Here is a 14,405-nt window from a genome sequence, read left to right on the forward strand (position 1 = left end):
AAACAAATAACCTCTGCGTGCAAGTGGTCCATATCGTTCCATCCATGGCAGATTATTATCTCAGATCAGATAAAGGGGAAGTGCAACGAGACCTTGGTGTCCTTGTACAGTCACTGAAAGTAAGCATGCAGGTACAGCAGGCAGTGAAGAAAGCTAATGGCATGTTGGCCTTCATAACGAGAGGATTTGAGTACAGGAGCAAAGAAGTCCTTTGCAGTTGTATAGGGCTTTGGTGAGACCACATCGGGAGTATTGTGTGCAGTTTTTGTCTCCTAATTTGAGGAAGGACGTCTTTACTATTGAGGCAGTGCAGCGTAGGTTCACGAGCTTAATCCCTGGGATGGAAGGACTGTCATATGAGGAAAGATTGGAAAGACTAGGCATATATTCACTGGAGTTTAGGATGAGAGGGGATCTTGTAGAGAAGTATAAAATGATAAAAGGACTAGACAAGCTAGACAAGGAAAAATGTTCCCAATGTTGGGGGAGTCCAGAACCAGGGGACACAGTCTAAGAATAAAGGGGAGGCCATTTAAAACTGAGGTGAGAAGAAACTTTTTCACCCAGAGAGTTGTGAATTTGTGGAATTCTCTGCCACAGAAGGCAGTGGAGGCCAATTCACTGGATGAATTTAAAAGAGAGTTATATAGAGCTCCAGGGGCTAGTGGAATCAGATATGGGGAGAAGGAAGGCACAGGTTACTGATTGTAGATGATCAGCCATGATCACAATGAATGGCGGTGCTGGCTCGGGGCCAAATGGCCTCCTGCACTATTTTCTCTGTTTCTATGCATATTCATGTGCCTCTTTAAAAATTTCTTAAAAACTACTTTTCGTATCTGCTTCCACCGTCCAGCAGCGTACTCCCGGCACACATCGCTCTATTTTTAAAAAGAACTTGCCCTGCACAGCTCTTTTAAACTTTTATCCACTGACCTTAAAGCTGTGCCCTCGAGTCTAGACATTTCCACCCTGGGAAAAAGATTTTGACTGTCTCCCATATCTATGCCTTCCATAATTTTGGAAACTTCTATCACATCTTCCCTCAAACTACAATTCTCCAAGGATGGATATACATAGTAATGATAAACAATAAATACAACAACAAGGCAGCAGAATGGTGCAAAGATTGTAGTGCAATCTGAAGTGGTGGGGTGACAACACTGAAGTGCAACAACAATAACTGAATAAGAGAGATTTGAGAATAAGTGCATGGGAGTAGTTCCGATTGCTTCTCATTCTTCACCATTCTGTATGCTATAACATCCTTCCTATGATGGTATACACATAACTAGACAGTTGTGTAAATTGACATTTTTTTCATTTGCAGGACCAGATGTAGCACCATCTCCACAGAGCAGCCGGCGAAGCATGGCAGCTGAGGCAACTGTAATGAATACACCGCCAACTCCGCCTTCTTCTAGGCACTTGCTTCCACATGGACACAGGAAGTCCCATAGTCTTGGATACAAGTCAGTAATTTGTTCATCTATTATTACTTTTAGATCAACCATTAATTTTTCAGAGAGGTGGTAGGAAATGCAATATTTTCCTATTTACTATGTAGAAGCTATTGGGAGATGGTACTTTTTAGGTAGATTATCTTATGTCATATATTTCACATTGTTTCTGATTGGTTTCCCAACTTTGGGGCGCCTTTGCTTAGCTTTAAGTACAGTTTTCAGGGACATGGCATGTTCGGTCTTCTAAAGTAAATAGAAACATTGTGTTAATTGTTCTGTTCCTTGGTGTTAAATATTGCATCATGGAACATTATTTTATTGTTGGGTATTACCCTAAAAGCTCCAGAGTGACGGTGTTCGTTCATCATCCAGGTGACACAAGTCAGCCACATGTATTGTTCCTATAATCTTTGAACACCCGGGCAGATTATAACGTCTTTTGGCCTGATTATCTTTTTGCCATGTCTGTGCTATTAATTTCCAATCAGCCTACTTTACCTCTGATTTATGCAGGTTATGCAAAGGACATGAAAGCAGTAAAGTTGCATCACTTGGGAAATTTCAATCCGAGAAAGTATTTTTTAAATGTATCAATTACATTCAATTAGTTGGGAATAGTTAAGCAGAGTGAAAGAAAAAGTAGATGAATAGTATGTTTGATAGAGTACTTCCATCTGTATGAATTAATCTACCCTCTGTTCTGCAGTAGGGGCATTAAGAATAGGAATAACTAACATGGTTCTTTATTTCTCCCATCGTCAGCCACCTTCATCATCATCATCATATATCTACAGCCGGAAACAGGCCTTTTCGGCCCTCCAAGTCCGTGCCGCCCAGTGATCCCCGTACATTAACACTATCCTACACCCACTAGGGACAATTTTTACATTTACCCAGCCAATTAACCTACATACCTGTACGTCTTTGGAGTGTGGGAGGAAACCGAAGATCTCGGAGAAAACCCACGCAGGTCACGGGGAGAACGTACAAACTCCTTACAGTGCAGCACCCGTAGTCAGGATCGAACCTGTGTCTCCGGCGCTGCATTCGCTGTAAAGCAGCAACTCTACCGCTGCGCTACCTTCTCTAAAGAAAGTCAGAGTCCGTCACATCTCATTATCAGCAAAGCTGTATTATTATTCATGAGCAATCCATATGATTCAACATTTTCCTCATCCTTTGGCTAACCATTCTGAGAGGTTGTTCACATTTAACACCAGAGCCTCTTGTCAAGTATTCTTTTCCATTTCATCCAAAGAACTGTTCTCTTTTTCTGCCATATTATTATAGTTATCACCAATGGAATAATATAACATACCATCTCCAGATGTAGCTTCTTCATCTTCACTTTTTGAACTCCACTCTACATAATTTCCAACTCAAATAACAAAATTCAGATACCAGCATTTACTTAGAGCAATACCCATTATCTAGACTTAAAATCAACAGGCTTTCTAAAAGTAGGAACCACTAACGATAAAATAATCTTCCCTACAACATGACGTACAGGTATGTAGGTTAATTGGCTGGGTAAATGTAAAAATTGTCCCTAGTGGGTGTAGGATAGTGTTAATGTGCGGGGATCGCTGGGCGGCACGGACTTGGAGGGCCGAAAAGGCCTGTTTCCGGCTGTATATATATGATATGATATGCTATGATATGAATATGCTCACGAATAATTGATTTAAATTATGACAATTTTTATTGTCTCAGAAGTTCCCATATATTGTTCATTGTAGCTAAAAATAATTTGCTAAAATCACCCAAACCATTGGTTGTGGTATAAATACTGATGGAGTCATGTATAATGATCATGAACCAATAGATTAGAAATTGTAATTGATATTTATGGACTCTCAAATAATTTGTTAATGTGCATGTTTATTTTTTATACACGGACCATAAAAATCAATTGAGATCATTAGAGACATTAAATTTATTCAAGGGGAAAAGTAAGTAAAATGCAGTTTGAATTTAAGCATGAATGTTAAAAGGTGCAATATATTTAGAATATAAATTACAAAAATTTGTGTTAATGTTTTTTTCCCACAGTTTTATACACAAGATGAATACACCTGAGTTTAAGAGTGCTACATTTCCCAATGGAAGACCTCGGCACTTGCTGGATGATAGCGTAATGGAAAACTACACTCCTTCAAGAGTCCAGGCAGAAAGCTCCACCATTTCCAGTGGAATATCACTCGGTGTGTGAATCCATCTCTGGCCTTTAGTTTCAAGAAAGTTGGAATCAAAACTACAGTATGAAATTTGATAACTATATGGCTTATTATATGGCTTATAGGTTTATCTGGTTCACAAATGTCATTTAGGGAAGCCAATATATATTGTCTACAAAATATCAGTGTAAATTTCATCTCTCCAATTGACGCGACACTCAACCATGAGCAAAATTATCGTAGTTGTTGCTGATATTGCTATCACTAACTACTCGTCAATAAACAGATGACTGTTAAAAATCTAAAGAAATTGCAGATGCTGAAAATCTAAAATAAAATAGAAAATACTGGAAAAAGGGGTCTTGCAGCTGGAAAGTCAAAAGTAGAAATAGGGAAATCCATGAGTTGGTTTACAAAAAAAGACACTAAGTGCTGGAGTAACTCAGGAGATCAAGCAGCATCTCTGGTACACATTGATAGGTGCTATTTCAGGTCAGAATTCTTTAGACTGATTGTGATTGTGAGGAAGGGGGAAGGGGGCCAACAGGCTAGAAGAGAGGAGGGGTAGGATAAACCCTGGCAATTAATAAGTGGATACAGGTGAGGTGAGGGGGGGGGGGGGGTGATGGGCAGATAGTTGGACAAAGGCCAGAGTTGAAATGCCAGAAGGTGGAAACAAAAGGATTGAAGAGTTGCAAATTGTGAAGCTACAGGAAGTAATGTAGGTGGAAAGCCAGGTGGAGGGGAGAAATAGGTGCAAGTCTAAGTGGGGCACAGGGGAGAGAGGGAGGGGAAGAAGGCGGGGGGGGGGGGGGGGGGGGGGGTTGTACTTCCCTAAAATTGGAGAATTTAATGTTCATACAATTCGGTTGTAAGCTACCCAAGAGAAATATGAGGTGCTGTTCCTCCAGTTTGTGTGTGTCCTCACTCTGGCAATGGAGGAGGCCGAGGACAGAAAGGTCAGTATGGTAATGGGTAGCAATTGGGAGATCCAATACGCCTTGGCGGACTGAACGCAAAAGTTCGGCAAAGTTAGGCAATACCGGATGCAGTAGATGAGGTTAGAGAAGACACCCGTGAAGCTCTCATTCTCCTGGAAGAGCTGCTGAGGTCTCCGAATGGTGAGGGAGATGATATAAGGACAGATGGATCCTTCACTTGTGACTCCTCTGTGTTCTGTAGTTCTGCTCTCGCTCCCCCTCCCCCTCGATGGAGCAAGGATAGATTTGCCCTGGTCCCCACATTTCATCTCACCAGCCTCCACATCCAACACATCATTCTCCGACATTTCCTTCACCTTGAATGTGATCCCACCACCATCAACATCTTCCCATTCCTACCCCTTTCTGTCTTCCGTAGAGACTGCTCTCACCGCAACTCCTTGCTTCACTCATCCTTTCCCACCCAAACCATCCCCAGTATTTTCCCCTGCAACCGCAGGAGATGTAACATCTGTCCCTTTACTGAATAGCGTGACTGATGAAAGCCAATGTATCGAAAGCCTTCTTGACCATGCTATCTACATATGATGTCTCATAGTTTCAAGGAACTATGTACGTGCACTCCTAGATCACTGCTCTACAACACAAGCCAGGGCCCTGCCATTCACTGTGTAAGTCCTGCCCTGGTTTGATTTTCCAAAATGCAACTAATTGCACTTAACTGCTTTAAATCCCATGAACATTACCTCATCCCACTTGCCCAACTGATCAAGATCCTGCTGTGATTTTTAATTATATTCTTTAGTACACCCTCTTTAGTGTCAGCTGCAAACTTACTAATCATGTCTTCTAAATTCTCATCCAAATTGTTGATATAAACAACAAATAGCAATGTGCCCAGCATCGATCCCTAAGCACATCACTATTCACAGGCCTCCAGTCCGAAAAACAGCTTTCCACTGTCTGCCTTCTTCCATGAAGCCAATTATCTATCTTGTTGGCTAGTTCTCCCTGAATCCCATATGATCTAACTTTCCAGAGCAGCCTACCATGCGGAACTGTATCAAATGCCATAGTGAAGTCCATATAGACAACATCTACAGCATTGCTCTTATTAACCTTTTTTGGTTACTTCTCAAAATACTCAATCAGATTTGTAAGACAGGATATCCCATGTGCAAAACCATGCTGACAATCCCTAATCAGCCCCTATTGTGAGAAAATAAGAAATAAAAGATACAAGCCAGCAATGTGATCAAAGTTTTCGATTTACTTCGGTGACTGCAGCTGAAATGCTACCAAGTAAGCTTGACCATCCATGATACATCTGACCACAATTCATCCACTACTCTAAACTTTCATTCCATCCACCATCATTCTGCTGCAGTGTATATACCATGTATAATATGCACTGCAGCAGTCTTTGACTGTACCTTCCAAACCTGTAACTTCTGTTGCACTAAAGGACAAGAGCATCAGACATTCTTGAATGCCACAGCATGAAGGTTTCTTCCAGATCAAATACTGGCCTAACTTGGAAATTTCTCCACTTCTATGTTTCTATGGAACTCATTACCAACAACACCAGAATGTCTTCATCACAAAAACTGCAAGGTACAATGAGACAGAATACCATTCCACCAATATCAGTGTCCTTTAGGGAATGTCATTGACCCAACCATTTTAGCTGACCATCTTTTCTACACATGGCGCAGTTAATTGCACAATGATCAGTTCCATGCAAGATTCCTCAACTAATAGAGCACTTTGTTCCCACATGAGTCAAGGCCTGGATAATTTTCAGTTCATCGCTACTGCCACATTCATTTATGGGTTGGCAATAAACGTAGTCTTGCGACCAGTACTGAATGAATGTAGAAATATGTTGGATGTGATTAAATCATCTACATAGCATTTGCAGTCATACTGAGGTATTTGCAGTCAGTGGTGAATTAACTTCTCCTGAGCTAATGCTAATAATAGTTTCAAATATCTGCAGATTCAGGGGTGATGCCTAAGGATGGGAAAATCCTAAATGTTATAACTTTGTTCAGAAAGCTTGGGAACAACGAACCCAGCAATAAAAGATCAGTCAGTATTGCCTCAGTTGGAAATTTCTAGAATCAATCAAAGGCAGAATTACTAATCACTTGAACAAGTGTGACTGAATTTGAGAAAGCCAGTATGGATTTGTTATTGGCAAAATCAAACTAACGTGAAGGTTTTTGGATGAAGTAGGTCGATGATTTAAATGCATTTGATGTGAATTATATGGACTTCCTACTGCTCAACATCTTGTTAAATGCCATTTAGATAGTTATCAAAATTGAAAGGATGGTAAATGATTGCAAAAAATTTGGGAAGTAACAGGAAACAGAAAGTGGAAGTGAAGAGTTGTTTATCAGTTCAGGGTGAAATGTGCCGTGGAATTCCTCTGAAGTCAGTTCTAGGACCGCTGCTTTGCTTAATGACTTGGTTGGTTTCCAAAATTACAAATAAACAAAAGCTTGTATGCTTAGACAACTGTGGGAAGGATGGAAGTGTACATCAATGTGATATCGACTGGCTGATGGCAAAAATAAAATACTGAGAAGCCTGAAATGTTATGTTTCTGCAGAAAGAATGAGAAAACTGGAAGCCACAGTTCTAAAAGGGGTGCACAAATGGCAAGTTCTGTGGAGTACTCATATTATTTTTTGTTGAAAGGAGCAGAGCAGGTTGAGAAAGTGATTAGAAAGATGTATGGGATCCTGGGCTTCATAAATGGAGGAATTTAGTATGTGATCAAGGAAGTCACAATGAACTTTGAAAAATAGGAGGGTAGCATTCAGTTTTGACAGGGTAAACAGAACAAATTTCTTGCTGATATAGTTATTTTTCAAGTGTTACCGATTTAATCAATTTTCTTACTCGAACATTGTACTGACCTGTTTCTGGTTCTGAATGCCACATCTTAGCAAAGATATAAAGGTTTTGGAGAGGGTGCAGAATGGATTACTAAACGATTCTAGGCATGAGGGATTTCATATAAGTTGATAAACCGGAGAAGCTGAGGTTGTTGGCCCTGGTGAAGAGGAGGTTATGAGGGGACCTGACAGGGGTATTTAAAATAAAAACGGATAAGGTATTTAAAATCAAGAACGGTATTAGAGGAGATCATTTATTGGAAGGGCCAGGAACAAGCAGACGTAGAACGAAGGTGATTTAAAAACTGAAAGTCACATAAGGAAAAATAAAATCACGCAGTCAATGCTCAGTGTTTTGCAGAGGTAAGGTAGGGTGGGTGGATCACTGGATTTTGCTGGATTGCTTTTATGTAGAGATTTAAAAGGCTGCATAGACTACAAAAGTGCTTTGATAATATTCTGTGATTTTGAAATGAATTGTATCAGATCAGCCAAATTACTTGTTGTAAACGGATAGAGGGCAGAAAAAGCAATGGTACATAGGTGACTTACTGGACTGTTTTGGTAGGAAATAGATTACTGCAGAAGAACACGCCTAAATTTCTTGTGTTGCTGTGAATTTATTCTTGGAAAGGCAGTAAAGGAAGTAGAAATGTGGCTAGATATATCACAATAAACACAGGATATGGTAGACCCTTCCAGTTGTAAATGCTGAGTTTCCCTTATTGGAGTTGGAATTGAACTGCTCTAGATGTCAACTTCTTTAGATCGGCGAAAACAAACGCAGGCTCGGCGATCGTTTCGCTCAACACCTTCGCTCAGTCCGCCTTAACCAACCTGATCTCCCGGTGGCTGAGCACTTCAAATCCCCCTCCCACTTCCAGTCTGACCTTTCTGTCATGGGCCTCCTCCAGTGCCATAGTGAGGCCCACTGGAAATTGGAGGAGCAGCACCTCATATTTCACTTGGGCAGCTTGCAGCCCAGCGGTATGAACATTGACTTCTCCAACTTTAGATAGTTCCTCTGTCCCTCTCTTCCCCTCCCCCTTCCCAGTTCTCCCTCTATCTTCCTGTCTCCACCTATATCCTTCCTTTGTCCTGCCCCCCTGACATCAGTCTGAAGAAGGGTCTCGACCCGAAACGTCACCCATTCCTTCTCTTCTGAGATGCTGCCTGACCTGCTGAGTTACTCCAGCATTTTGGGATACCTACTGATTTTGGATGATCAGCCATAATCATATTGAATGGTGGTGCTGGCTCGAAGGGCCGAATGGCCTACTCCTGCACCAATTTTTCTATGCTTCTATGCATGCCCCATTCCCTTTCAGCTACATGTCGAAACCGTGATTCCGACAGCAGGAGTACTTGTGTATTTATGGAGATTTAGTCATCATGTCGCCACCTCCTTCAGGTTTGGAGCTGCCGGAAATTGGTGGTCTTCCATTCACAAAAAGAGCATTGTGTTTGAAGCACATGCCAAGCTGGAAAAGAGATTTGCCAATGAAGTTTGTTAAACACAGAGGTTTTCCGTCAGACTTAGGTTTCATGTCTCATTTATATTTTGGAGCCACGAATGGAATAAGTAAGTTAAAAATAACATTTCAGGATTGCATCTCAATTTATGCAATGTTATCATGACTCCATACAGCGCAATATCATTTAGAGCTCCATTTTCTAGGAACAAATCGAGACTACTAATCGCTCTATTGACAATTTGTCCTTTCTTTTTGGAAATAGCTATATTCATTTGTCTTAACAAGTGAGCTTTGTGAATAATTCATTTTTACGACAATAATGTTCATTTTATCACCGGAAAGTAGAAAAATAACCCTGGTTAAAATGTCAGCTTCGCTTCAGAAACGTCTGCACAATATGACTGCTGTTCACATTTCTTATTTCAGGTAGTAGTGAAGGTTCTGAACTCAGCGAGGAGGTGTCATGGCCAGCATTTGAAAGGTAAGGGATTTTAAGGAATCACATTATATTCTGTGGAAATAGCAATTACCTGTCTCGTGACACATACTGGTTCCAAATACTGCTCTCGTCAACAGATTGTTGCAATTGGGTAAATACCCTTTCTTCCATACAGGATGGTTTAAGATCTTAATGATATGTCAGATTAACTAACTGACAAATATGCTAAAAATCAATACTTTCTTTAATATCTTTCTAAATATGTTTCATTTTTTCAAAATTTGACTTTCCAGTGGCAAAAATATTTGTGGATTATTTATTTGTGGATCAATTTTTTCAAATAATGAATTGTCACTGTTTAGCGCATTGTCCAATTGATAAGTTTACAGCAAAATGTTTATTTTAGAAATGGATTGTATTTAATTGTAAATAGGCTGATACTGGAATGTAAGTGGAGCGAAGAAATGCAGGCACAAAACAAAAATTGAAAATGCTGGAAGCAGCAGCATCAATGAGGAGAGAAAATGTGTCAATTTTTTAAATTTAAGATCCTTTTTCAGAACTGGAAAAGTGAAATAAAAGCTGCATTTTGAGTTTTAGAGAGGGGTATGTGGAGACAACAGAGGAAATGTCTGTGATAGGGTGAAGATCATTATGTTCGGATAACAATGGCAAATAGGCATTTGGGCACGGTAAAGAAACAAATTAAAATAGAAAGGTACAACTACATATTGAATATAAAAAGGAATGGTGATAACCTGAAATTGTTGAATATTAAAATTTCATACTAAATCCTGACTGGTATAATGTAACGAGACTAAGGATGAGGTCCTGTCCCTCAAGCTTTATACATTCATAGCCAACACTTGGCACTTTTGGAATAATTTAAGAGTTAAAGAGGGCAGAGTGCTGCTAGGTTAAATAATCAAAAATGACAGGTGACTGGAAACTCAAGCTTTTGGACAGAACAGAGGTGTTCTGCAGACCCGTCACATTTGGTTTCTCCATTATGGACAAAATATTATTGGCAGCAAATTCTCCTCCTTTTCCCCAATGGATTTGGGGCATGGATTTCCTGCTGATAGCAAAACAGTGCAGATGCCACTAAGGGATCCCTCTTTGTTCTCAATATACTCCTCAAGTAGGCAAATGCCCTACAATAATCTAAAACATTAACATATTATTATTTCCATTTAAATTTAAAAGCAATAATCGGTTTTGCAACAACGACGGTTCGCTGGACAATCCGGATCGAGGTAACGACTGGAGGCTCTATAGCCAGGACAATAGGCCTTCATGACCAGTGGCAACTTGGACTTTGAAAATGGCACACAAATCTGGTGACTCTTGTACATGGTCTCAGTGGGATTTTGCTTAAGTAGAGTAATAATTTACTGAACAGTGAGCAAAAAATGAATTTCACTGTACCTTGTTACATGTGATAATAAAGAACCATTGAACATTAAGATATAGTTGAAGAAACAGAGATCTTTATCAGAAAAGTGCAGAGCACATAGCCAACTGACATAAATGGTCTGGAATATGATCACAGTTTGCACAAAATGTTTGATTTATTTTATCTATTTAGATATAGTTGTTAGAAAAGCAATTTATTTAGATATAGTTAGAAAAGCTTCAAAATGGGGCCTAGGTCTGACTTTTCAAGTGCAAGTGTTACATCCCCTGCTTTTAGCTGAGAAGGGGAATGCATTGTAGAGAAGGATAATTGGACTCGGGAGTCATGGTTCCTTTAAAATACTGAAAGGGGGAAAGTAAATGTTAAGTAAATTTAATATTTAAATTCTGTAATGAATCAGGAGTGTTTAATTGTCATATGTACCAACAATGAAGCAAATAAAATTCCTGCTTGCTGAAGCTTAACAAATCCAGAAACACAACAAACAGATAATATATAATAATCAAAAAATGACATGTGACTGAAATTAATAACTATAATTCTAGGTAACCATAATAGTACAAAAGAATTAAAGTCTGTAGTGCAACCAAAGATCATATTTGCTGAGGTTACTTTTGTGTAATGTTCAAGAACTTGAAGGTTGCTGGAGAGAATATGTTCTCGAACCTGGTCAGTATTTTCAGGCTTCTGTAACTTCTTCCCTATTGAAGTAGTAAAATGAGCATGCCTAAGGTGTTGTGGGTCTTAGTTGCCTTTTTAAGGCAGCTCCTCCTATAGATGCCTTCAATAGTGGGGAGGTCAGTATCTGAGATGGATTGGGTAGTGTAAACCGCCCTCTGCAGTCACCTTCATTCCTGGGAGTTCGAATTGGTGAGAACTAGGCTGTGTAAAACCTGCCTAATTTAACGGATTGTTATCCTTTGGAAAACCTGATTTCCCTTCATGTATGTTTAATGCCTGCTTTCATAATTTTATTCAGTTTTTAATCTAACAATTAATGTCTGGTCAAGGAAAAGGACAAGTACTTTGTTCAAAACCCTCTTTGAGGGAAATGCTAATTGCATTAATTTTGTTAAAGTATAATGTCGATTTTTTTTCCATCTGAACTTGAATCTACAACTGAGAGCCTGATTAGGTCGTGGAACCTTGCTACTGATATATGTATCAAAAATGTGTTTCATGGCTTTTACTTGGGTGCACAATTTTTTAAAGGCGTGAACCCCAATGTTTTATCACAGAATTATACAGAATGGTAACAGACCCCTTGGCTCAAGTTGTCCTTGCCAACCAAGATGACTATGCTAATCCGATTTCCTTTGGGTTTGGCCCTTATCCCTTTAAATCTTTCCTGCACACAAACCTGTCCAAATATATTTCAAACATTGTAATTGTACCTGCTTGTACCACCATCTCTGGCAGCTCGTTCCACATTCCCCATCACCTGTGTGTAAAGCTTAGAGTCATTCATAGATCTTTGCAGCACAGAAATAGGCCCTTCAGCCTAACCTGCCCATACTAACCAAGTTGCCTAAGCAGGCTAGTTCCACTCCCCACCATTGAAATGATCTGTGAGAGATGCGACATCGAAAAGGCAGCTAATTTCATCAAAGACCCACATCACCCTGGCCATGCCCTCATTTGAGAAGATGGTACAGAGCTTCAGAACCATGACTTCCAGATTCAAGAACAATCATCAGGCTCTTGAACCACACTATACAATCCTAACCACAACCCTACTACAGTAATGATTACACTATGGCCTTAGTTTTGGTGAAGACACTAAGTATATAAAGGGAAGCTGGGAAAATTAATAAAAAAGGAACCTTGGTTGTGAAGTCTGAAATGTAAAGCCATACCTTTCAGAGAGTAATAGAATGTGAATCTCCCTTTTCAAACAATAGTTAGTGTATGGCCATTTGTCGATTTTAATCCAAGGTAGATAGGTTTTGGGTGATAATATATGGTGGGGGGGGGGGGGGAGAAAGGGCAATGAATGTGGGAATCATTTTACCCCAAATTTTCATTCAATGATGGAAATAGTTCAAGTGGAAAATAAGAACTTCTTGTTTGCACCATGCCGTCCCATTCCAAATTGCAATAGTGAAAGTTTATTCTGAAAAGAATGGCACAAGTAATTTATAACTACTATTGCTCAGTTACAGGTGCAAGGTATAAAAACTGAGTGAAATTATTCAAATTGCAGAACACTGCAGATCCTTTGAATTTTTAAGACTTTATCTTAAAAATAAACAGAACATTTGAACAACGGCAAAATCTATTATTTTGGCCTGTATATCTCCGCTCAGTTTTGTGTTAATTATTTGTGATTCATGTGTACGTTCAATAATGCTGTCATGAGTTTTTTGGTGAATGGTTCTTATCAGAGTAATGGATGGTAGTATTGGGCAAAATCTCAGGTATTGTGCACTTCTGGCTGCAAAACTGCATCAACAGCTGCAGAGTCTGGTTGCATTTCCTCAACTGTTAAAGTAACTTTTCCAGGAGTGTGAATCACATCACACGTCAGCCACTGCCGTAATTACTTTTTAGTTGACTGTTTTGTTCTGCTGATTGTCCACCACCACAAATTAAGATGATATTTTAAAATTCATTTCTTAAGGCTTTTTGTAGTCAATGATGTGAAAAAACAAGGATTTAACCCTGTCTTTTTGGATTATTATCGGGAACTTTCCATACCCAAGCAGAGAATTGATTGAATTGAATACTTTATTGTCACATGTGACTAGTCCGTGAATTTTTTGCTTGTATACCTTGCTAGGGTATGCAAATAGTCGCCCATAAAGGGTGCTTACAAAGTTACAAATCCCCCCCCCCCATGCCAGTTCCCCCTTTGTTCTTCCTCCCCTCTATATTGTCCCACATGACTGATATGAGACATCATTATTCCAAGATACTATGGAGATATGACTTGGAATTCTCAGGCCATTCCCAACACAATGCCTTAAAATGAGTGACCAATGATTCTCTGAAATCTTTAGCACATTTTACTTTGAGCTCCCACAAGGATGTATAGGAGACCATGTAGAAATGTGGAAGCTGGCAAGGACTGCTGAAAATTGAACTAAATGTGATGAGTCTCCCAATGGTCAGAACCAGTCCTATTTGCTGGATTTAATCTAGATCCATACTCAGCCCAAGATTCTGGTGTGGTTAAAGTGAGAACAAGTCTGTCACCAACAACTATCACTTGAGTTTAATAATAGAGGGTGCTATAATGGATATAATACTCTTGCCTTTGTATAATACTCAAGTACATAAACATCAGGAAAAGCAGTGGTGACACCAAATATATTTTCATAGAGACTTTATTTATAGGGCGAATATCAGCATAAAGGGCTACATGTGAATTTCCAATCCTCACCCAGCTTCCAGATCTGAGAATATAACAAGCTTTTAGTTTTTCAGGTTTTTTTTGGAGTGAAGCTTCACCTTTAAAGTAATGTACTCATCTGAATGTAATCTTCTTAGGCAGTATATTAGGATTGAGGATGGCTTGCTTTCACTCCCATCTCAGGTAGCTGACGAGACCAATATGAGACCCAAGACACTGCCACATTAGGGACGCA

At 39.5% G+C, this 14,405-nt stretch overlaps 1 protein-coding gene across 5 annotated transcripts in view; it reads left to right on the plus strand.

The window, feature by feature from the left end:
- The window catches only part of ralgps2 (Ral GEF with PH domain and SH3 binding motif 2), a 252,065-nt gene that overhangs the window by 182,637 nt on the left and 55,023 nt on the right, over positions 1-14,405 (plus strand). For all 5 annotated transcript variants that reach the window (XM_078407415.1, XM_078407417.1, XM_078407419.1 and 2 more), the window contains 3 exons: positions 1,331-1,472; positions 3,516-3,667; positions 9,389-9,443. In XM_078407415.1, coding sequence (XP_078263541.1) covers positions 1,331-1,472; positions 3,516-3,667; positions 9,389-9,443 — 349 coding nt within the window. The remainder of the gene's footprint in view (positions 1-1,330; positions 1,473-3,515; positions 3,668-9,388; positions 9,444-14,405) is intronic.

The sequence above is a fragment of the Rhinoraja longicauda genome, chromosome 11, assembly GCF_053455715.1.
Source record: "Rhinoraja longicauda isolate Sanriku21f chromosome 11, sRhiLon1.1, whole genome shotgun sequence".
In the NCBI taxonomy this organism is placed as follows: domain Eukaryota; kingdom Metazoa; phylum Chordata; class Chondrichthyes; order Rajiformes; family Arhynchobatidae; genus Rhinoraja; species Rhinoraja longicauda.